The 24,648-nt window shown below is 36.6% G+C and overlaps 2 protein-coding genes across 3 annotated transcripts; both read right to left on the bottom strand.

Annotated features, from left to right (window-relative positions):
* Window positions 1-434: 434 nt before the first annotated feature.
* LOC140746142 (luciferin 4-monooxygenase-like) lies at window positions 435-7,898 on the bottom strand. 2 transcript variants are annotated; one of them, XM_073078159.1, is made up of 11 exons: window positions 7,699-7,898; window positions 6,293-6,500; window positions 5,651-5,843; window positions 5,047-5,196; window positions 4,601-4,748; window positions 3,823-3,957; window positions 3,450-3,581; window positions 2,799-2,879; window positions 2,302-2,448; window positions 1,573-1,738; window positions 435-623 (listed from the first exon to the last, which is right to left on the bottom strand). In XM_073078159.1, the coding sequence occupies exons 1-11, from the start codon at window positions 7,774-7,776 to the stop codon at window positions 496-498; spliced, it is 1,566 nt and encodes a 521-aa protein (XP_072934260.1). In that variant the 5' UTR covers window positions 7,777-7,898; the 3' UTR covers window positions 435-495. The 2 variants fall into 2 exon arrangements, with proteins under 2 accessions (XP_072934260.1, XP_072934261.1); XM_073078160.1 differs by lacking the exon at window positions 435-623 and having other exon boundaries at window positions 1,624-1,738; window positions 2,288-2,448.
* Window positions 7,899-10,282: 2,384 nt separating this feature from the next.
* Window positions 10,283-23,022, bottom strand: LOC140746143 (luciferin 4-monooxygenase-like). The gene is made up of 11 exons (XM_073078161.1): window positions 22,872-23,022; window positions 20,595-20,802; window positions 18,982-19,168; window positions 17,984-18,130; window positions 16,887-17,037; window positions 16,364-16,498; window positions 14,479-14,610; window positions 13,108-13,188; window positions 12,043-12,189; window positions 11,162-11,327; window positions 10,283-10,647 (listed from the first exon to the last, which is right to left on the bottom strand). The coding sequence occupies exons 1-11, from the start codon at window positions 22,956-22,958 to the stop codon at window positions 10,517-10,519; spliced, it is 1,572 nt and encodes a 523-aa protein (XP_072934262.1). The 5' UTR covers window positions 22,959-23,022; the 3' UTR covers window positions 10,283-10,516.
* Between the last annotated feature and the right edge of the window lie 1,626 nt (window positions 23,023-24,648).

The raw sequence follows: 24,648 nt of genomic DNA on the forward strand, positions 1-24,648 counted from the left end.
AAAAGGAACGTAGTAGACCATACCATTTTTCTGCCTAATAACAACAATGTAAAATGCTAAACTGTGTTCTTGTTTGAAGAGTGTGGTATGTTTCCCTTAACAAATTCCTCAAATTAGAACACAGCAGCGCTTAACACTAGAAAGAGGTGTGGCAGTGGTGCCGCCGGAGACGAATCACAAAAGTTTCTACGTGAGTTTTACCATTTTCATAAAGGGGTTTTAAACGAATTAGGAAAGAAAATAAAAATACTGTTTACATTTTAATTTGAAGTTTCGTTATCCTTAATAATAGATCTAGTAGGAAAACACAAAGATAGAAATATGCAACTTATAAATAATGGGGATTATACAAGAGAAAGCCATAAAATATTAGGTAGGTACTTTATTTTATTGACAATTCACCGCCAGATGTAGTCTATCTAGATACAATACAATTATTGTTCCCAATTACGAGAAAAAAAATATCCTTTTTATTTATAGAAAATTTGCATAACACTACTGCCTTGGTAAATCTATAATAATATCAAGAAGCTTCGCTCGAAGTACTTTACCCGTGGAAGTCATTGGCAGTTCATCCAAGAACACAACGCCGCCAGATAGTTCTTTAGTTTTCGAGAGCTTACCTGTAACAAGATATCCTACTAATCCTACTTTTCATTTTAATATTTAATACTATAAAGGCGAAAGTTTGTGAGGATGGGTGGGTGTATGTGGCTTCTTGAATGAATGTATGAATTGGATGAAACTTTCCAATACTATAGTTTGTAAGTCAGAACAACATATAGACTACAATTTACAATGATATTGCGTGGTTTAGCTATAATAAAATGATAAGTAAGTCAAGTCGAGTAAGTCGCAAAGATTCTTGCTCTCTACAGCTGTCTTGGCGCTGCCCAAACCGGAGTTACACAAAAGTAATGTATCATGGAATTTTTTGTCTTTAATTGTTCTAAATAAAAGTTCATGACAACACATATTTGTGTTTTACGTGGTATTTACTTAATTTTTACCAAAAATCTTTTGTCTTTTCACTCTTTGATCAACAATGTTAGAAGTTTACATTAAATAATTTAGACGGATGGTTTAATAATCATCACGATATAAATGGCTTTACCAGAGCGATATAAAAACACGTGAACATGTGAACATGGCAAAAATGTGAACGTCGGTTGCGATCATGTGAAGATCCTATTTTCTTGATTAACGCGGTTGAAGCCACGGGCACAACAATTTAGTTATAAGTAAATAGCTTTCAAGTGTAAAAGATATGTAACCAGGGCCGGATTTAGGGAAGAGAAAACGGGGCCTCCACAAGAGAGGGGCCCTCATATTAGAGAAAAAAAATCTAAATTTTGGCGGGTCAACTTTTCGACTTTTTCCAAACTTTTTTGCTCTTAACTAATTACATTTTTGTTGAAATATTTTATTTGATGGCAATTTTGGAAAGACTCAGGGAGAAAACATCTTATTTGAATAATAAATAGTTAGGGCCCTCCCTATATCCAAATCCGGCCTTCAAAGCACGTATTATTATACAATATAACAAACATATTCTCGGTACATTTTACTTACTAGCGACTAGATCTTTGATTTCTTGCGCAGTCACATGACTGTTCTCACGTAGTACCACGCTGGCGACAACTTGCTGACCGTCGTAGGGGTGGGGCACGCCGCACACACACACCGCTCTCACCGCTGGATGTGTGCGGATCACACCCTCTATCTCTGCTGGGAACACCTGGAGATAGGAATTGGTAAAGAATATGAACATGTTAGTTCCTTGAACAATTATGTTATTGAACTGTTACGGATTTTGAAAGATGAAAAAGTTGTTTATTTTTATAGCCCGACAGGCTCTGTGCGTGTGGCAAAAGCAGCTATGTTCTTTTGTCTGTGGTCTATTTTCAATTTCGCCACGTAAAGATTTTTTAGTCTGACTATAGTAACCATGAATCTCTGGGAACCTCAGCAACTTCATAAGAGATGGCGCCATATAATTCATACACACGCACTGAGTTTTCTTAACATTTCTTAAGATCATAAACTCCAAACTTAGAATATGTCTGTATATGAATAGGGTACTTCTTTTGCAAGAAACGCAATAGAATCCCATGGCTCTAAATACGCTTTCAAGAATATATAATTTCATTTACAAAATTTGCCAGTATCATGAAAAGTAAAAAAACATCACTTCTTATCGTGCATTAAGAGTTTATCTAAATTATCGTAATTGCATTGGTACTAAAATAACATGCAAAAAACTTTCCATGTTCGATAAGATACTGACTATTATGAACGTACATGGAAGTTTTTGTATTTGATCAGGCTTTTCAGACGATCTACATAGAAAAAGTTATCATTTTCATCTCGATACAGCAGATCTCCGGTTTTATAGTAGCCGTCTTCAGTGAATGTATTCTTTGTCTCGTCGGAATCGTTGTAAAACTCCTAGAAACAGATTAAGTACATATTATTTAACACCAGGATAACTCTCACGTTAAGACGGACGTTCTCACGGAAGAGTTTGAACCTGTCGTGGATAAGGTTCGAAAATTGAGCAGCAGAAATCAAAAATTACATTTTCTGCCTACTAGACTCGTTAAATTTGTTAAGTAAAACATAGGATAGATCGATTAATTATTAATAACAGTTATTCCTCATGGTATCAATACGTCCTATTGCCATTGGGCGGCAATTGCCTCTTAGGTAGTATCAGAAACCTCAATTTTTACAGACAAAAACTGTTATCGTTTGAATACTAATAAAAATTTGGTAAAATGATAGTAATACTACTTAACTGAAAACATTTCTCCTTTCACCCATAGTTCTCCTGGAGTATTTGCTTCAGTTACTTCTTTCCCCGTATCTGGATCCACTAGCTGTAAGAAACCTTCAGATTATGCAGTCAAATTATTGGATAAATTAAAAAAAAAATAATCGAAACGTTAACAGAAAGTAAAGGAAGGTTTTTACTTCATCCAAAAGTTTTTATAACATCGAAGTAGAAGGAGCATTTGGGTGGACCGCATGACAGTGATGGTAAGTGATATTACTGCTTAAAGACATACAACTCCATACATAACAGAAGTTGTAGTTGAATTGAACCACCTATCCAACGCCACTTGTGAGGAGTAAGATAGTTTCCTCATATACTTATGTAAGCTTTGGACATATTTGATCGAAGTATGTAAGTCAGCCGACATCCACACCTTCCAACGAAATGCAAGAACTTCTTCTCACTAGTAATAGATGGTTATAGTCCGCGTAAAACTGCTAGTCCGTTCTGAATATAGAAATATATCGCGTCGCCATAGCAAATTGTATGACTATACCTGCTCGCAACAACTTCAGAGCAGACTAGCAGATTGGCGCGGACTATACTATGGTACCCCCTCAATTGTTTATACTGGTTCTACCAACTTCCAAAAACATGAAAAAACAGCAAGTACCTTAATTTGATAAGATGGCATACGTTTTCCACAAGTACCATCAGGCCCCATGGGGTTTGGCCCTAAACATGGTCCCACAGTCTCAGTCATACCATATGCTTCTGTAATAATCGCATCCTTGTGTAATAGGGCCTGAAATGTTTGGTATAAATTAACGTAGATAATTTATGAAACAAATTGAAGAAAACAGTAGGTATGTTTTCTATAAATGTTTACACTAAAATTATTTTATAATATGCAAATGAGCATGCATTCATTTTAAAAAATGAATGAAATTTTAGAAAATGCTTGGGGTTCAAACCGAGTGGCCGAGTTTCAACCACTAGGCTTTTAAGAATCACTTGTAAGAAGTATATTGATATGAATTACTTACTCGAAATTCTGTTATCATATCCCGATATATTTTGGCACCAGTCACCGTCACATTGCGAAAGCTTTTGAGATCCACGTGTTCCTTGCGACTGACAAAAGACGTCATCATAGATGTACTGATCAAAGTACTTATTGGCTGGAAATTTTAATTAATAGCCGACGATTAGATACCAGAAAAACGCTAGATAGGCTTAAGTGCTCTAGAGTAAAATTCAGGATGGACGAATCCTCGAGGTTATACTGCTGAGGCGCTACTATCACAACTTGTCCCTACGTCTCCACCCTACCACACACTTAAAAACCACAATAAAACCGCGACTAAAGCTGCTGATATAAATTAAACAGTTTTAGGCGCTGCTGTACCCTGATCTCAAGGTAAGGCAGCTACACTTATACAAAACGTTTCAATGTAGTATGGACTGGCAACGTATTTGTGGCCAACCTCAGCCTACTTTTCGGTTTTGGTCCTAAAGGTGGCTGATTCTAAAGGCCCATGAGTGGCAGTGACTCGTTGTTACCATCACAAAACTGTATGCAGGGAGCCTGCTTCATTTTTATGCATAACTAGTTGACTCGGCAAACCTTGTACCGCCTCAAAATCTATTTATCAAATATATTTCATATAAAATATAGCCTATATTACTCGTGGATAATGTGGCTTTCGAATGGTGAATGAATTTTTAAAATCGGTCCAATAGTTTTAGAGCCTATTCATTACAACCAAACAAACAAACAGTTTTCCTCTTTATAATATTAGTGTAGATACCATTAAACACTACCTTATACTTTTTGATGACGTTGATAATATGGTCCAAGTTATCGCTTGAAGTTTGCAGTTTAATATGCTTCATCATTGGCAAGGCGATTGCAAAGAATAGTCCAGAAATCCAGTTCACTGGAGACACGTTGAGTGATATTTTGTTTGATCTACAAAATAAAACTGCAATTTTATAACTTTTTAATAATCTTTTACTACTTATCATTTGGAAATTTCAGAAGTACCTACTCTAGAAGTATTTGGGAATCTATTCTATTTTAAGAAACTTGCAGCTGCATAATAAAATCTTATTACTAAAATAGTGGCCTCTCCCAGACTTAACAATAAAAATCTGCGAAAGTAAATACCTGAATGCTACATCAGCAGCATGTAGTGACGAAAAAAGAATAACTTGAAGGATAGAAATAGGTACAAGGAAGAAAACAATGATGGGAAACTGGTACTCACCCACTATCATCGAATCTAAACAAGACGATGTATTGGTTAAATTTATTGATCAGGACATTATGTTTAATTGCAGCCAGTTTCTGTTTCCCGGACGTACCACTAGTGCTTATTAACAGCGCATATACTTTATCCAAATCAAACTCTGACGGCCTGAAATAAATAAGTGTTCAAATGTTGGTCAAAGAGAAATCTTCTCTACAAAAAGAAATGGTGCTCTTCAAAAAAGGTGCAAAAAGAGCTCTCATCCAAAGCCGGTGATGCATTGGTGAGTCCTCTAGTGTTGCAAATGTTCATAAGCGGCGATGACTACTTTCCATTACGTAGCACGTCTGCTTCATTGTTCGGTTAAAAGAATATTTGATAAGTAATTAGTTAAGTGCAATTATTACTGGTAAAAATGCGAAAAACATCATGTTAGCAAAAATTTAAAAAACCTTCGCTGCTAACAACTCGAAATTTTTACATGTTTTTTTCTCTACTGTGGGGACTTCTTTCTTGTGAAGGCCCCAAGGAGCCCCGTCTACGCTCCCCTAAATCCGGCCCTGGCGTCGGTCAGTCATACACAAGGGCTCTAACATTAAAATCTATAATTGCGTTTACTTACTTGAAATCGTCAATAGGTTCATCTGTGTCATATTCTTCTATAAATTTTTGCATACTATTTTCTCCATCATCAAACGTCAAAAGTTTTGTGTCCAGTCCTAAACTTTTTATTGCTTTTGCCTGATCAACGTATGTTTCTTTTTGACAAAATGCTACCCTGGGTCGCGAAAGTGCAAACAATGTTTTTATTTCACCTGTAATCAACATTATTATTTTAAATTCATTAACGCCATCGTAAGCCTCACAAATGGATCGTCAATATAAAAAAGTAAAGCAACGCCGAGTCGGCCTTAAGTAGGCCCTTATATTTTCATGTAGGTAAGCATCATTTTTTGGAAGTCAGATTAAGCCGTCGGTCCTATTGTTAATAGACATCAGTAGATTACTTTCGGCAATATCGATGAAAATTATTTTATTGTAGAAAATCTCAAAACTGAATGGTACTTGAGTCTTAAATACATATATGCCGAGATGAAGGTTGTGTAGAAGAAACGATCCTTGCTTTAAAAAGTGACATTTTTAATGCAGAACTTAACTTTTTCTTTAGTTTATTTGATCACAAAGTGGTCTTGATCACTGTTCCTCAATGTTCATTCTACATTCTAGTTTTTAACGCCAGTAATGTGCAAAATAATTTACTTACTATATTTGAATGACGGGTCGACGGCCGAAACAGGTAGTCCATTAAGAAGTGCTGCATAGTACGGTATGTGCAGATCCAGGTGGTTTCTGCCCGCAAGAGACAGCACATCACCAGGCTTAAGACCAAACTTCCTGAAACATCTAGCTAGACGAATCGAGCGGTTTAATACTGATGCGTTACTTTCCTCTTGGCCTGTTGCTGCATCTATCTGGAATTTAGTATATTTAGTTTATATTGAAATAGGATCTGGATTTCATGTAATCTTTCATAGTTCATTGTGTATAATATTGTTTCGTATTGTATATAATGTAAATTAGCCAATGAGTGCGGATCCAAGTCGCCATTTGTTACATAACCAAGCCAAGAACAGAAGCCCTAAAGTGAATCAATTGCGCTATTGCTACTCATAACCAAGTTGAAAAGTTTCACAATAGTAGACATTTAGATCACAGCGCATCAATTAAAAGCAAAAGGGGATGCGGGAATGGTGCTGCTGCATATTATCTTAATATATCTACCTATGGATTAGTATGATCCTAATATATGCACTAATCTAAATAAACTTCTTCAACTAATAATATAAAAAATATATTTTAATGATCGTACAAAATACTACTTACTAAGATACGAAAAACATGGTATTTCAAAGACTTTGGTCACTTACTACAAGTAGGTATTTGAGCATTTCGTTCAATTCACGATACCTACGTGTAAAATTTTACTTTTAATTTTTAATTACTTATTTACAGTATAAAATGCTTAAAGTATACACTTAAGTTATTCTGAAAAATGAAGTTAAGTAATTATTTAATAGGAAATTACGCTAATTAAATCGTTATTGAAATAAACGCCATGGTGTGACGTTAAGTGGTAGAAATATTTACCTATAATTACTCAAGTACCTACTTATTTTGAAATCATATAAAAAGTTCAATTTCGTAACATTCTCGAAATATACAAGTTGTAAATTAATCTTGGGCGTATATAACTAGAGGGGGTTTGTTTACCTTTTGTAGAGTTTTTAGAATTGTTTACCTTTTGTAGAGTTCCTTATCTAAAGGTTATCATCATCATCAAGTCATTCTGTCCCACTTCTGGGCACGGGTCTCCTCTTTGAATGAGAAGGATTAGGCCATAGTCTACTTCGCTGGCCAAGTGCGTATTAATAGACTTCACATACCCTTTTTTTTTTTCTTACGACAGGCAGGGGATACCGTAGCCCTATTCTATTCCCGAGACTACAGGGACAGACTTCACATACCTATGAAACTTTTTTTACTCCTCAAAGGGTATAGGTTTGGACCTATATTAGGTACCTACTAAATATCAACTGTCTGTCGGTCTGTTATAAATGTAGATGCTAGAGAATTGAAATTATTTAGCCAAAATTTAGAAACTATCTTTACCTGACATATACTATCCGGGTTTCTCTGCATGCAATCCAAAACCAAGTGGCCCAGATGTCGATTAGCAGAATTCATCATATCCGGCGATTCAAAGTTGATTGAACTTGCGTCTGAATTGTAGTTCTGCACAGCGGATTGCAAAATGAACGGTGCCAATGACCACTTGGCCACAAGATATCTAGTTACTTACTATCTATCTAAAACGAAACAAAACATTTTATATAGTAAAAACCGGTTTTTGATACCCATTTTTTATTCAGATTTAAATATGTATATTCTGATTTTATAGCTAATGCAGGCAGCAGAGATAGAATCATTAGAAAACCTAATGATAATAATAGTCAGGTACCTATATTCAGTTTTGTCAAACGTATTTAGTAGAAGACATCCAGTATGATGTGACCAAGCCAATTATTAGGGCCTTCCTCCACAAATACACACATTGGAGGACCATCGTAAAGTAAGCTCCAGCCCTTAAGATGCAGGGAGAAACCCATTCCAAGCAAACACGTAAAGTGCGTTGCTACCAAACATAATCTAAATTTCTCAAAAAAAATATAGTTACTTACCACAGACGATGTTACGTAGAAATAAACAGAACTATTGTGAATGTAACTTAAAGGTCACTTTTACGTTCACAATACAAATCTCAAACTGCCTTTTTTATAAACACAAGAATGTGACGTTACGCACAGTCTCAGACTGTGATGGTTATAAAATACTTTTATTGCACCTAATATTATAATTCTTAAGGCTCGTTTACACCAATTTTTTAGACGAATACACTTGCCCACCGAAGGCACCAACCAACTCGGCTCAAACGCCTGAGTTCCCAGTCGAAAGTAGATTAATCGGACGTGCAGCGTCGGTAAGTGATAGTAGACCTGGTCGCGTCGATCATGCCTTTGAAGACAGCAATCAATATCGCTTACCGTAAGTGGTATTGACTTGCCGGATGTTCCTACTAAATGTAAACAACGCTCGAAGTCAGCAACCTTACGTATTACAAAGTCATTTGCCGAAAGTGGCAGACTATCCGGTGTGAACGCACCCTTAAGTTTATTTAACATTAGTTATGCCGCATGGTTTCATTCGCTATTAAGAAATAATAATAAGATTAAAATTTAAAAATTCAATACTCTCGCATCACGTTTGTTCAAATCCAATGACCATTTTGATTGACCTCCCGTGTATACGCATATGACGACACATACTACAGTTCAGGCTTGACCACTAGTTCCAGGAAAACGAACTATATAAGTAGCTAATTTTATATAATTGGATAAAACCTCTATGAAATGGTCTAACCAACTCTAGTACATTCAAAACCATTTCAGTCCTACATGCAATTCAAAGGAATATCGCGTTCAAACAGAAAAACAAACAATATCTTCAGGTTTATGATAATACTTAGTATCTTAAGTACATAATATTTCGATAAAATATATTTATGAATGCACCGCACCTTATTTTTGACGTAACCATACGTACTGAATGCAGAAAAAACGATAATGCAATTATTTTATCTCAAAGTAATTAATTGCGATAACTTATTTTTAATGGTACCTACAGAAAAAGATAGGTACATACATAATTGTATGTAAGTATAAAATTAAAATGAATACTAATTAAACAGTACTAATAAAACAAAAGCAAAAAGAAGAAAGCAAAAGCAATGAGGGCGAACGTCCCTGCAAACCGAACCGTGGAGGACCGCCACGAGACCAGTTGGTGTGGTCCGTTTCTACATACTAAAATTAAAAATAAGTATCGATTGGATAAGGTATTATGTTTCGCTAGCTGACCCAGGTGCGGACCACGACCCAGTCAACGTATGAAGCAGTGGTTTATGTATTTCTAGTTGGTCATCTGTTGTCCCCTTAGTGATGCGGATTTTGAATCTCTAGGAGAAGCAACTACATCTTTTGCCCCTCCCCCTTCGTCCCTTGTCAACTCAGTGTATCAGACAAACACTAAATATCCATGATATTTAAAAAGTAGGTAGGGCCGTCTAAAAGTGGTTCTCAATTAAACACATTAGATTTACGCTTGTTTTATTTCAAATCAACAAAATACTGTACAACAATAAAAAAAGAAAAATAATATATTTAACCAAGATGAACGACATCTCTCGATTTTCCAACACAATGTTAAAGCATATCTTTGATTTTTGAACCTATAATAATGAAGTCCCACCTTCATTACATTCGTATAAACAAATTACTCCCGCCAATACTAACGCATATTATTATTATTATAACTTGTCTTCATAATCATTTCAATTGCGTTCAGTAGGTACCTTTGTACCTACTGAACGCAATTGAAATGATTATGATATATTTACCTGTAATCTAAAATTAGTTCTTAAGTTGTTAAACAATATTGAACGATTGGAAAAAAAATCAACTTGATCCTTTATCGCTAATTAAGGCTTTATGTATCTTTTACAGTCTAATGTATATAATTATGTATAATAGGTATGATTATAATTTACAAAAGATAAATTAAAAACTTCATATAAGGAATTCCTGTGTAATATTTAGTTTTTTTATATCCTCCATTAAATCGTAAGTTGTCTTAACAGAGAGTGTTAAGTTTTATTAAATTATATTTGTTGATTTTTAGAGTTTTTAGATCCATTTATATAATTAAATGAAATTAAGTAACCCATAATATAAAATTTAATTTCATGTAGTTTTATTAAATTATAATTTATGTACCTACCATTTAACTTAATTAACTTTTTATATCAAAATTTAGTTTTATTAACATTTCGTAATAAATTAATTTTAAGTAACATTTTATGTCTTCCAACAGTCTAGTCTTCTCCAATAGTCTTAGTCAAGAACTCCTTAACTTTTACTCTTGCCACTTTCCCGGATGACGTCATCGGCAGTTCGTCTACAAAGATCACTCCGCCATGTAGCTGCTTGTTCTTCGATAGTTTACCTTTGAACAACAACCATATAAGTATTATATTATAATGCAAGAATCAGTTATCGGACAGATAAGGTTCTTTAAAAGAGATCTGATTTTGTGATAAGAAAATTGTTGTCGAAAGTCGAAGTACTTAGTAAACTAACATGCAGTCCGTCCGATGGTATGTGGCCACTGCTGTCTTTGGACATTTGTAATCAACTCTAGATTATTAAATTCCTACTTGAGGTCGGTGACAGATGTGCCGCTACTTTTGCGAACTTTGGAATGCTTCGGAAAAGTATGTCATCGTTTAAACCAAAACAAGAAACGGAACCTTTATAGGATCATTCGTATAAACGAGTAATCCTATAAGTTTTGTTTCTTTTTTGTACAGAATCCTCAAAAGAGCCTGTTTCCGGTGAATTTTGTAGTCATCTCATCTCGCTTGCTTTTTCGCTCTTAAACCTTAAAAAACGTCTTTTCGCGTCATGACTAAATCAATCGAGTTATCCAGTCGAGTATTCCTTATGATAATGTAACCCACTAGCGACCAGGTCCTTGATCTCCTGCTCGGTGACGTCACAGCCGGCCAGCCGCACCACACACGCGTATGCCCGCTGGCCGTCCTCGCGGTGCCACACGCCGCACACGCACGCCGCCCGCACGCCCGGGTGCGTGAGGATTATCTCCTCGCACTCCGCTGGGAGCACCTGGGAATGTAAAGATTGTCTAAGTGTGTAATTATACATATACAGGTGTTTTTAACTGTGCGTGGATTATAGATATACCTACAAGATGTATTTTCTGAGTGTGCGTGGCTTATAGATATACAGGGTGTATTTTTTAACTGTGCGTGGATTTTAGATATACAGGGAGTATTTCCAAACTATGCGTGGATTATAGACATACAGGGTGCATATTATAAGTGTGCGTGGATTATTTATTGATATACAGCATGCATTTTCTGAGTGTGGATTATAAATACAAGGAGTATTTTCTAAGGTATATGGGTTGAATAGATATGCAATAAGATGCAAGGATAAGGAGTTATTAAGCAAAGTTTAATAAGAACTAAAACTGCATAATTATATCCAAAAATAAATATAAGGCTAGTTCTCTATTTCCCGGTGGCTAGTTAGGAAGGGGATGAGTTCATTTAAAACAACCTGTATTATTATTCAATTAGTCTCTTATAAAGATCAAACGCTATAAAATAATGAAAAAAAACAAAATTAGAAATTGAGCAAATTTTTGGAATTGGTAAATATCAAATCATTGATAAGATATGATTATCTTGCCGTGACGTTTTAAAGTTACAATCGTAACAAAACACTCCAGAGTAACGACTTCCGTTAGAAAAATCGTTTCACCAATACTTTTTCCCTATTACGGCGCGCCTTAAGAAGTCTAAATGCAAAAACTTACATGTGTGCCCCGATACTTTATGAGCGACTTCATTCGGTCCACAAAGTAGTAGAACTCTTCCTCATCTCTGTACATAAGGTCGCCGGTCTTGTAAAACCCATCATCTGTGAAGGCATCCGCAGTCGCTTCAGGATCGTTATAGTATTCCTGAGAAAAGAGTTAAGAAATTTAATAATTAATAGTATCAGGCGTTACTTTGCTGAAATCTATGCTATAAAACTAGTATAAAAACTATTTCGCATTAGTCCGCTAGTAATATGTATTAAAGTATTAAATATGGTACATATCATCAGTATACAGGGTGAATTTTTCAAATGGGCCTTCAGGGCAAATGCAAAACTATAACCGAATGAGTTCATTTTGAAAAAAACCCTAATCCTTATAGTTTCGGATTTGGCTCTGAAGGCCTATTTAAAAAATCACCATGTATATTTAAACCATGCAGTATGCGCCACGCTACCTCTTAGATAGGATACGTGCACGTGCAAAAACTAAAAAATATACACCACTATACATGTGTTTTGCTCTAAAAGCAAGCAGAGCATTATCAGGGTAAGTTGACTCTGTTCAGTCTATGCATCATAATAGCTAAGTCTATACTTGTACTTCAAAGCAAAAACATTCTGAACAATGTAGAACTAGCGCCTAAGTATTTCTGCCGTAGAAAACTTTGCTGTATTCTGGTTTGAACTGCGTAATTATATAGAGACGCATATAACAGACATTCCAACATAGGTATTTGATTCTCTATTTTATCTAATAGGCTGAACTAGGTAGGATATGGCGGCAAAATTTTGAGACGGTTAATTTAGGGTCAAAATATTTTTTCGACGATATTTCAGGGATTATTTAAATCGTTATGAGCTTTTTTGATAACTTATAGCAGATTACGTTAAACGTAACGTAATTTCAATAACGTAACGACCTTACGTTACTCAAATTACGTCACGATCTCAGGATTAGTCTTCACTGAGGTTGATCAGAAATATAAGTACCTATATAAGCGCCAATTCACCTTTATATAATGTGGATATACGTTAACTATTATATTATAAACAAAAATACCGTGAATCCTGGCCCCTTGCAAAGCAATTCGCCTGTCACTTTCGGTTCCTTTATTTCCTTTCCTGTGTCTGGATCAATGAGCTGAAAACAAAGATATTTTAGTACAATGATGGCGGAGTTGATGAATGACGGGGTTCAAATCCAAGCACGCACCTCTGATATTTAAAGTTATGTGCTTATTATAAATTATTGATCACTTACTATAAGCGTACAATATGGCAACCCATTTTTATTTATAATGTATTAGTAGCAGACGAGCATGCAGTTCATCTGATGGTAAGTGGCTACTGCCGCCCATGGACATCTGTAACCAACCCCAGATAGGATTAAATATTCTCACGTGAGGTCGGCCACAGATGCGCCGCTACTCCTAAGGACTAAGCTAGAACGCCCCGGAAAAGTATGTGTCCCTTACCACACCCTTCAAACCACCACTTCAACCACCCTTCAAACACACCTACTCGTAACAGCAGCGTTTAACACTACTGTTACGAGTATGAGGCAGAAATAGGTGTGGCATTGGTGCCGCGGGAGTCGAACCACAAAGGGTTCTACCACCTTCAAATCTGTGCATCTGTGATCGACTTCACATAAAATTTGGAGGTTATACATGCAGTTGGTTACACTTACAGATGTCAGGTGGACGGCATGCTCGTTTGCTATGCCAATCTTGTAACAAAATCTGGTTTACTTTGATTAATTGAAACTATCTGCGAATTTATGTTGAGATAATTAGAGTGTTATCAATAATCAGGAGAATAAGTGACGTTAATCATTTCTTGCTGATCACATACACGATATGTGAAGCTAATGAGGGAGATTATGGTCACCAGCTGGCGTATATTATCTTCAATTTTATATTATATTTGCAAATGTAATTTGATTTTGTTATTAATTATATTTTTATCACTGAACTGATAGAGAGTAAACAAACACCTGTGTTTAACAACCCATGTGGCGGAGCGGTCACTATACCGGCCAGGCACGTAGTGGGTACCGGGTTCAATCACCGTTCTCCCCGGTGACCCTGGGAAGGACGGCGGCGTGTGTGCTCACATTCCGTCGTATACATCAGACGGTGTGGTGATAAAACCTCAACTGGGCGGAGCCCGACGGCACAGTGCGTTGAGAGGACTCCGGTTGCGTTCCTTTGGAGATCCCGGAGTCCTCTACGCAGCGCCGAGGTCGGCCACCGGGGGGTTTTAGTGCGGTAAAAGTCCCACATAACCCCGTGTTGCTTCCACAGCACCGGGTACATTTTGAAGGTTTCCCCCTCGAAAATAAAAAATAGATGTCCATTGGCGTCAGTAGTTACTTACCATCAGGTGGACTGCATGCTCGTTTGATAATTCTTTAATAAATAGTACATACCTTAGCAGTATGTGTCGGCACAATTATCCCACAGGACCCTAGCGGTGTTCCCGGGAAAGGGAACGTTATTACTCCGAGCATCTCCGTTACTCCATACGGCTCCATAACGAAAGCATCTTCATGTAGGAGAGTCTGGAAATATTAAAAATACAAGATATACAGTCAGCTTCAAAAGTAGATCAACAGATTAAGGTTTCAACATCAGTAGTGGCGGGCTAAGGTCGTTGGAGGCCTCCAAAGGCCCCGGGCGGAAAGTTTAGTGGAAGCCTCCAGTTCATTTGATTTAACAAAATAACAAATGTCTCATAGACTTATACTTCGCCGACAAAGATTGTTTGGTTAGGTTAGGTTAGGTTATATCCCCCCCCCAAGCGTTCATAACTAGTTATATAAGATAAGTTTCAAAAGTATATAACATAAGTTATAAGTATATAACATAAGTTTCAAAAGTAGATGAACACTACAGTGTCAAAAGTAGCTGAACAATGACATATTAGTGACGTTACCCATTTTGCAATTACGGTGTTCAGCTAGTTGTGACGCATTAGTGTTCATATAATCTTGACGCTTTACGATGCTCATCTAATTATGATGCTAGGTGCTGCCTGTCGTAAGAGGCCACTAAAAGAGGCTTCCGGGGTTGCGGGCGGCAAGAGTGGGAGCCCAAACCGTCCAGCAAGCGACCCCGGGAAGGACAGCGGTTTGTGTGGTCGCATATCGCTGTAATCACCAGGGGATGCGAGAGGAGCGTAAATTGCTCCCCCCAGGGCAGAGCCCGATAGAAGGGCATCGCGTTAGGAGGACTCCGGTTGTGTTCCGTTGGAGATCCCGGAGTTCTCCAGCAAACGCTGAGGACGGCCACCGGGGGGGTTTTAGTGCGGTAAAAATCCCACATAACCCGGCGTCACTCCCATGGCGTCGGGTACCTTTCGAAGGATTCCCCCTCGTCAACAAAAAAAAACAAAGGGGTGGTTAGCTACTTATGAACGCTTTTAGAATTTTGATCTACTCTGTACATCTAATACGTACCTACCTACTGTACATTTTTCAAAAGTTTTCATTTACAACACCATAGAGTATTATTATATACATGTTATACAACACTGAGCTAGACTGCGTGACTGCTTACTGAGCTTATTGCCCATTTTACCATCTGTCTAATATTTTGCGAATCGAAATTTGACTTATGTCTGCGTTTTTTTGACGAGAAACCTTCAATTATGTGGGATTCTTACCGCATTAAACCGATCTCTGACAGTTAAAAAGTGGTTAGATCGATTATTAACCGTGTTTCGTTGATGTTAGCGGTAGTATAGAATAATGAGTGTAAGCGATTAAGTAACACGTCACATTGACAAACAACATAAATAGATAAAATTTCAATTTTAAGTGGTCTAACATTTACCTAACCTATTTACCTACCTATTTTATCGTATTTAATATCATTAATTACTTTTATCGCAATGCAAGAGATCGTGAGATTCTTAATCGAATTACGTCATTCAAAACATGGGTGCATTATGTTACATAATCCTTAATTAGTTCATGAATAATAAATAAACTCATTTATAGTTCGATAATAGGACTTTAATTTTTTTTGCCACGAACCTGGAAGATACGGAATGAACTTCCTGAGACTTTCTGGACCGCTATGGCTTGGAATTCTTCAAATTATAGGTGCAAAAAGAGCTCATTTTTTTATAGATTAGGCAGACTTGCTACCTGATGGAAAATAGTCAACGCCGCCTATGGACATTTGACCAGAGGAGTCGCCAATGCATCGCCGGCTTTGTATGAGGGCTCTTTTGCACCTGTTTTGAAGAGACCCATGTCATAGCGTCCGAGCAAGCAAATTGAATTTAATAGAAGCTTGTAAAAATCATACCTTAAACTGTTGTAAAGTATCCAAATACACCTTGGAGCCCGTTACATGTATCATGTTGAAGCATGTGAGGTCCACATCGTCCTTCCGATAGATCAACGTGGTCATCAACGTTGGACTCACTACACAATATTGTGGCTGGGAACAATAATACATTACATAATCATCATCATCATCATCATCATCATCATCATCATCATCATCAACCCTTTACTGTCCCACTGCTTGACACGGGTCATAGTCCACCGCGCTGGCCAATGGTGTATTGGTAGACTTCACATACCTTTGAAAACATTTTTCTTAAGAATTCTCAGGTGTGCAGGTTTCTTGACGATGTTTTCCTTCACCGTTTTAGCAAGTGATAATTAACTTCTAATACGCACATAACTTTGAAAAATCAGAGTGTGCCTGGGATTTGAACCTCGGACCCCTCGATCAAGATGCTGCATTTCTTAACCACTAGGCTATCACTGCTTATAATTTGCTACTTAAATATTATAAGTGTAAGGATAAAAAAGAAACTCACTTTATATTTGTTAATCACTTCAATGATATGGTCCTCGTTATCCGGTTTCGAGGTTTGCAACCTTGTGTGCAACATCAAAGGCAGTTGTAAAGCATTGATGAAGCCTGACACCCATTGTACCGGCGACAAGTGCAGAGTTGTTCTGGCGTTACTGAAATGTAATATCAGTAATAGTTATTGACAAAGTAGTCGTAGTTATTGGCAAAGGAATAATAGTTATTGACAAATTAGTAATAGTTATTGTCAAAGTAATAATAGTTATTGCCAAGTAGTCGTAGTTATTGGCATAGTAGTAATAGTTATTGGCAATGTAATAATAGTTATTGACAAAGTACTGAAAGTTATTGAAAACGTAGTAATAGTTATTGGAAAGTAGTAATAGTTATTGACAAAGTAATAATAGTTATGGACAAAGTAGTAATAGTTATTGAGAAAGTTAGACAAGACACTGGAGATAGTGGCTGTATCTATGGGGGGTTTGGGGGTTCAATCCTCCAGGTATTTTAAGCAACCAATTATGATTATGAATGAGCTCGGGATATTAGTTATTCCAAATCCTCTGAACTCGCTTTTTTCTGGGTCACAATTCAAACGAAAATAAATGGTAAGGTGGTAGAACCCTTTGTGTTTCGACTCCGGTGTCACCACCGCCACACCTATTTTTGTCTTATAACAGCAGTGTTAAATGCTGCTATATTCTTATTTGAAATGTTAAGAGCTTCGATCACTAATGTTAAGAGAGACATACTTTTCTGAGGCGTTCCAGCTTAGTCTCAGTAGCGGCGCATCTGTGGGTGAGTTCAGGTAGGAATATCTAATCTTATCTAGGGTTGATTACAGATGTCTATGGGCGGCAGTAGCCACTTACTATTAGGTGGACTGCATACTCGTCTGCTACTCCTATATCATTAAAAAGACCCGGTTATAGGCCTGCTTCAGTGATTCCTATGTACCTATATACGATTAGGTATGTATGAAACAATATGGCATGAAATAAATAGATTCATTCATTAATAAATGTGTTCGTGCCTGTAAAAAATAAATAATTTGTAGTTCTCCTACAGCCTCATAGCCTTATGTCTATAATAGTCTCTTACCCGCTAGGTTTGCCTATAATCTGCCTGAAGAAGTCCAACTTATCCAGAACAACATCGTGGGTGAAAGCTGCCACTTTTAGGCCTCCCGTTGTACCGCTTGTGCTTGTTAGAAATGCATATATTTTGCTTGTATCGAAATCTTCTGGTCTGAAAATTAAAATAGTGGATATTTTATGGTATGACTGCAACGTGATCTCTACACTATACTAATAGAGTCCGCGCCAAATTGCTAGTCCGCTCCGAATACAAAAACGCGTCGGGTCGCAATACCAAATTGTAGATATGCTCCTGTTTCGCCTCGCCCGCGGGTACATAGCTGCGTCAGTGTGCCCTGACGTTACGGAGTATATGCTAACTAAACCTGCGCGCAACAACTTCAGAGTGATGTAGAAGTTTGGCGCAAACAATACTAGACTACTACTGGAAGCGGGTAGAACCCTTTGTGGTACGACTCCGGCGGCACCACCGCCACACCTATTTCTGCCTAATAATAGCAGTCTTAGGCGCTGCTGTGTTCCGTTTTGAAGGGTGTGGTAAGGGAGACATACTTTTCCGAGGCGTTCGAGCTTAGTTCTCAAGGGTAGCGGTGCATCTGTGGCCGACCTCAGGTAGGAATATCTATTCTTTTTTTTTTTTTTATAATATAGGAGTAGCAGACGAGCATGCAGTCCACCTGATGGTAAGTGGCTACTGCCGCCCATGGACATCTGTAATCAACCCCAGATAGGATTGGGGGTGTAATTTACACCCCCCCCCCCTGGCCGGAAAAGTACTTAGGCAAAGAAATCTGTGAAAGGTGTATATCAGCGAAAAAATGTATAGAATATGTCAATAAAAAAGGACGCGAAAACCAAACAGGAAATACGTCAATTAAAATATACTATGCAACTCCCGGAAAGGATTCCTGGCGGCGCCCATGTATCATAACTTTGGGGAAATCCATAATATTAAATTAATAAAACTAATAATATATTATTTTCAATAACTAGAAAACTTACTCAATATCACTAGCGGAAACGTCGTAAGTTTCAATAAACTGCTTGAGATTGTTATCTTGACCATCAAACGTAATGATTTTAGCCTCAAGTCCTATATCTTCAAGTGCTTTGGTGTAGTAGTCGTATGACTCATGCTGGCAGAACGCTATCTTCGGCCTTGTTATTGTTAGAAGCGTTTTAATTTCATCTGAATCACAAATAGTTATTTGCTGTAGATAATACATTTAGTATAGTGTAATTGGTGTGGCATCGTTGGTCAGAGTTGCACGACGTACAGACAGGGCCGCACTGAAAACCAGTCGCCGGAGTCTGTTATTTCTCACAGGCATTGGCAGAGACTGAGTGCGACCATTTTTGCTGCTATACTGTATCGTTTACGTCACGTGTTTTTTTTATTTGTTATTATTTTTTATTGTATCCCTTCCATTGTTATTATTTTCTTTTGTATGTTGTAACTTGTATAGCATGTAAAATAAATGGTTTCTTTCTTTCAAATACATACAACTATTTAATTGAAAAAGTCAATTATATTATTGTTCCTATATTCGTTTTAAAGGTAGAACCCTCTGTGGTTCGACTCCGGTAGCACCGGCACACATATTTCTGCCTAATAACAGGAGTGTTAAGCGCTGCTATGTTCTGGTTTGAAGGTATGGGAGACATAGTTATCCGTGGCGTTCCAGTTTAGGGGTAGCGGCGCATTTGTAACTGTCCTCAGGAATCAACCTTATCTGGGGTTGAGTATGGATGTCCATGGGCGGCAATAGCCATTTACCATCAGATGGACTGCTGTCTGCTACTCTTATATTATACACATACACTAGCTGACCCGATAAACGTTAAGGGTGAACAACCCTTATCACTTAGGGGTATGAAAAATAGATGTAGCAGATTCTCAGACCTAGTGAATATGCATATAAAATTTGGTGAAAATCGCTAAAGCCGTTTCGGGAGCGTACGGTAACTAACTTTCTGACGCGAGAATTTTATATATAAGATATAGGTACCTACCTATATTGGTACTGACCCTAGCAAAATTACCGTTAAATTACCGTAACAAATGTGCATGCAGTTGACTGATCGTAAGTAGCCACTACCGCTCATGGACTCTTGTAATTTACCTACTCTAATGGTATAACACTTCTATCTGAGGTCGGTTACATGCGTCGTATCATTAGGTAAATAGTAGTAATCTTGCTTATTATTCGTCGAAGTCGAAGTAATAAACCGTATGTTTACCGTATTGACCTTCAACAACAACCATAACAAAGCGACCTTAAACATGACAATTGTACGAATATCCTTATTTCGTTTAAAACTTGTGTGGTTGTCGTCAACTCATTACCGTCCCACTGCTGGGCACGGGTCTTTTCTCAGATTGAGGAGTTTAGGCCATAGTCCACCTCGCTGGCAAAGTGCGTAATGGTAAACTTCATACATCATTACATTATTTTTTTATCGAACTCTCAGACGTGCAAGTGATAATTAATTTCTAATACGCACATAACTTTGAAAATTTGAGGCCTGGAATTTGAACCATGACCCATCAAATCATCATCGCTTATGCGGTTATCAAAACTATTTAGTGCAAGTATTCAATAAATATTCCTCACCAAACTTGAAGTACGGATCAACTCCAGATATGGGCATTCCATTGATCAGCGATGCGTAGAAGGGTATGTACAGATCCAGGTGGTTCCTGCCCCCCAAAGAGAGAACATCGCCAGCTTTGAGGCCAAAGTTTCGAAAGCATCGCGCGAGTTGAAGGGACCGAGTCAGCACAGATTGGTTCGTCTCTTTCTCACCTGTAGCTGCGTCTATCTAAAATTGAAATAGTCTTTAATCAACACCACTAGTCAGCCTTTTTCATAATACAGGAGTAGAAGAGAAATATGCAGTCACCTGATGGTAAATGGCTACATCCGCCCATGGACATCTGTAATCAACCCCAGGCAGGATTAGACAGGACGACCTAAGGTCGGCCACAGATGCGCCGCTACCCACGGTCTAAGCTGGAATGCCTCGGAAAAGTATGTCTCGCTTACCACACTTTTCAGACCAGAACACAGCAGCGCTTACTACTACTATTAATAGGCAGGAACAGGTGTGGCGGTGGTGCCGCCGGAGTCACCGCCACACCTATTTCTACCAACCAGAAGGGGTTCTACCACCTTCAAAACTACTACCTACCCCACACAGCTGATTAAAAACGTTCGAAAATTCTTGGACCGTTGTTTAAACGGATCGCCGTCAAATTTTAAATCTAAAATAGTGAAGAATTCTACGGGTTCCAAACGTCGTTGACCTCTCACTCGTGGTTACCATTAGCCAACTTTGATAACATACTTTTGTTATCTTTATTATAAACTTTAATAATTTATTTCCTAGCCTTGATTTGGAATATAGTCAACTCCTATAAACTCAAGAGTACCAGATTAGTCTCTGAAATTTCTTCAAGAAAAAGGTTTTTTTTCTCGTCTGTGTTAAGGGGGAGTTACAACTATAACTCTTAACTCCGCATTAAGTCCGCATTAATTATACATCACATTACCTAACGACCATTATTAATAACCAATCCATCCAATGTTTTGCCTACCAAAATCTGTTTTTGGCAAATACTTAATCCATCGCCAAAATTTTGTTATTTGGTTTGGCCTAAAAAGGGAGGCACAGAAATCTCATACTCTGTAAAAATTAAGAAAATCTCAGGTATGTAGGTCATCTCACGGTGTAATTAGCAACGGAAAGTAATCGATAAATATATTTGCCAACGTCTTCGCTAAAATACAAACGTGGCCTGAATTCAAATCCTAATAAATTGGTGGATACTTATTTAACGATTGTTCTACAAATTTTGTAAGGTAGCAATTCATTTCTGTTCCATTGACTTGTTTTAATAAAAGAATACAGATTTAGTACGTTCAGTGTTACGTACTTAGTACAAAAATCAGAACTGTGAGCAAGTTTTTGAACCCCACACCACCGATGTGAAAAGATAATTATATAACTCAACATTAACCCATTCATGTACCACTGTCTCCTCTCAGAATGAGAAGGATTAGGCCATAGTCCACCGCGCTGGCCAAGTGCATGCATGCCTGGGATTTGAACCTCGGACCCCTCGATCAAGAGGCCGCGTTTAATCTACCACAAGACTATCAGTGCTTTTTTGGAATATTCTTTTAAAACAAATTATATCGATAAAAAACGTTTACTGATAAGTACCTATCTACTATTTTGAAGTGCCTTAAGCATTGCGACTTAAGAAGCCAATTAAAAAAATGATCTTTAAACCTTATAATTTCTGAATCATACTTTGCTCTTTGATGTCTTCGATCACGTAGTATGACTTGTAATTTTTAAATTCTCGAGTAAATAGTTTTCTGTTTATATTTCCTATAGCTACATACCATTTATGACATGCAATTCACAATTCTCGCGAGTACCTAAATAGTTTTTTATTCACGTTCGTTAACTACTGGAAATATTTACGCGAACATTAATTTATTATTAAAATATATTCACTTGTTTTAATGTAACCGCAAAATAACTATTAGGTCAAAACAAAACATATTTACGTCACATTATTAATAAAAGGTAAATTCTTTTTACAAGCTTTTATCACAAAATAAAAACTAATTATTTTGTGCATTCATTTAGTTCACAGATATAGGATCTATTTAGTTTCATCTGTAGGTACCGGTGTTTGTATTAAAATCTAACAAGCTAAATATCACCCACTTCCCAGTATCCGATTGAACTGAAATTTGGCATGGCATTTTTTGCTCGAAATTTAAGAAATTAAAAAAAAACATTAAACTTTGGCGACCAAAATATTGGATAGATTAAATATTAATAACGGAATTTAAACAATAAACAAAAATACTTACTTGACAAATGTGGTCCGCGTACTCCTTCATACAGTCAATAAATACATGTCCGAGATTTTTCCGTGGCGTCGCAACCGGTGCCTCCATTGTGTATAAAAAACAGTAACGACCTTTAGGTGCGTTTGTACACGAAACTAACAGTCGACTAGACTAACGACTTCGTACACTCCAAACGATTCGAGATAATTGGGTAAAGGTTTGTGCACACTTATCCACTTAAGGACATGCGTGTAATGTCCTTTTGATAAATCTATCGATTTCTTTGTCTATTTAATTTAGTTCGGGGGTTTTAAGTGGAACATGCAATTTTATATTACGATAACACGAATATTAAAAGAATTCCGGAAGCACTTTGTTTCGTAGACTTATTTTGTAAGTACCTTTATACCATAAACATAATAATGCGTATTTTCCATGATGGCCACAATCTTATTATTGTTATCGTTAAGTGAAGTGATAGAGTAAGTGAAATCAATATTCAAGTGTTTTAGTATTTTATAGAATATGGAATGTAATTTTACACCGGAAACTTATCTGCCTTTATTACGCACAAGGTGGTGAAGTCTGCAAATTCGCAAGTGAATAACAAAAAAACTAAACACTGCAGCTGTTAAGTAGGTAGCTAGGTGGAAATAGAGGCGACAGTGGTGCCGAATTCGAATCATAACGTTCTTACTCCAATAAGCACGCCCTTCTCAGACTATATTTTACTCTAAAAATCCTGCGCCTAAAAATGGTGGTTATAATGATGGTCTCTGTATTTCAATGTGTCACAGTGTGACGCTACCTTTACTACAAACTTTTCTATTCACCTTAAACCGCAGAATAGGGAAGTAACTCTAGCTGTTTACCCGTATAATAATAAATCAGGTAAATGACATATATGTAACTAATAATATGAATTTTTTAAATTAAAACCAATTACATCACATTAATTTATACAGACGCTGAGCGTATCAGACAAAATATTTTTATACCAGTTTTTACCCATTTCAAAATAGCAAAAAAGAAAACGAATAAACGTCATTTTAAATAATTTTCTTTATTTTTTATTACAATTTAAATTCTAAAACGATTAAATGACATAAACTTAAAGGACTATCGAATGGTCTGAAAAACTTAAAGCTTCGGAAAATAAAAATAATAACATATTTCTAATAAAATAATCATGCAACATCTAACAAATATTGGAAAATAAATGGAATAAAAACAGGATGGAAAATTATAAGAAACGATTTTGGAATATATTCTGAGGAATGCAAATAACTTAAGTTTAAAACTTTAAAAATTTTAAATTGTATTCCATAATATTCAAAGAATATGATTTAAGATTAATAAAAACATATCCCATACATTTTTTTTAATATTACATAGAGACAATGTTTAATATCATTAATACATTATAAGAAATACTATACATATTTATTAAAAACAATTTTAATACTACATACCTGATAAAAATTAAATTCTTCGAAAACTAGTTAGTAACTAAATTAAAGTTAATTCAATACATTGAAACTAAAACAAACAATATACAACATAAAACAGATGCCTTCTTATCTATAAAATAATATAATATAAAAACATACTTTAATTAAATTTACAATAACTATTTTGGTTACAATTCTGTTTGGTTAGTAATAGTTTATAACTAGTAATGTTATTGAACTAAATGTAGTCCCACTGTTGGGCAAACAATTCCTTTAGGTATACGAAGATCCATGCATTTATTTTGTTAGTTCGAAATATTCATAATTATGTTTCTTACCAACATACA

This window comes from Epargyreus clarus, unplaced genomic scaffold, assembly GCF_041222505.1.
Source record: "Epargyreus clarus isolate Ecla_fem2 unplaced genomic scaffold, WU_Ecla_fem_2.2 ptg000012l, whole genome shotgun sequence".
Lineage (NCBI taxonomy): Eukaryota > Metazoa > Arthropoda > Insecta > Lepidoptera > Hesperiidae > Epargyreus > Epargyreus clarus.

Bases quoted from the DNA above. Each gene is read 5' to 3' on its own strand.
- LOC140746142 (XM_073078159.1), bottom strand. From the start codon at position 7,776: ATGATGAATTCTGCTAATCGACATCTGGGCCACTTGGTTTTGGATTGC. The intron at 2,449-2,798 runs GTTAAGTAGTAT...ATCTGTTTCTAG, and splicing joins TGAAAGGAGAAATGTTTTCA to GAGTTTTACAACGATTCCGA. The intron at 624-1,572 runs GTAAGTAAAATG...ATCTTGTTACAG, and splicing joins AATCAAAGATCTAGTCGCTA to GTAAGCTCTCGAAAACTAAA.
- LOC140746143 (XM_073078161.1), bottom strand. From the start codon at position 22,958: ATGGAGGCACCGGTTGCGACGCCACGGAAAAATCTCGGACATGTATTT. The intron at 16,499-16,886 runs GTGAGTTTCTTT...TATTGTTCCCAG, and splicing joins AAGTGATTAACAAATATAAA to CCACAATATTGTGTAGTGAG. The intron at 12,190-13,107 runs GTATTTTTGTTT...CTCTTTTCTCAG, and splicing joins GCAAGGGGCCAGGATTCACG to GAATACTATAACGATCCTGA.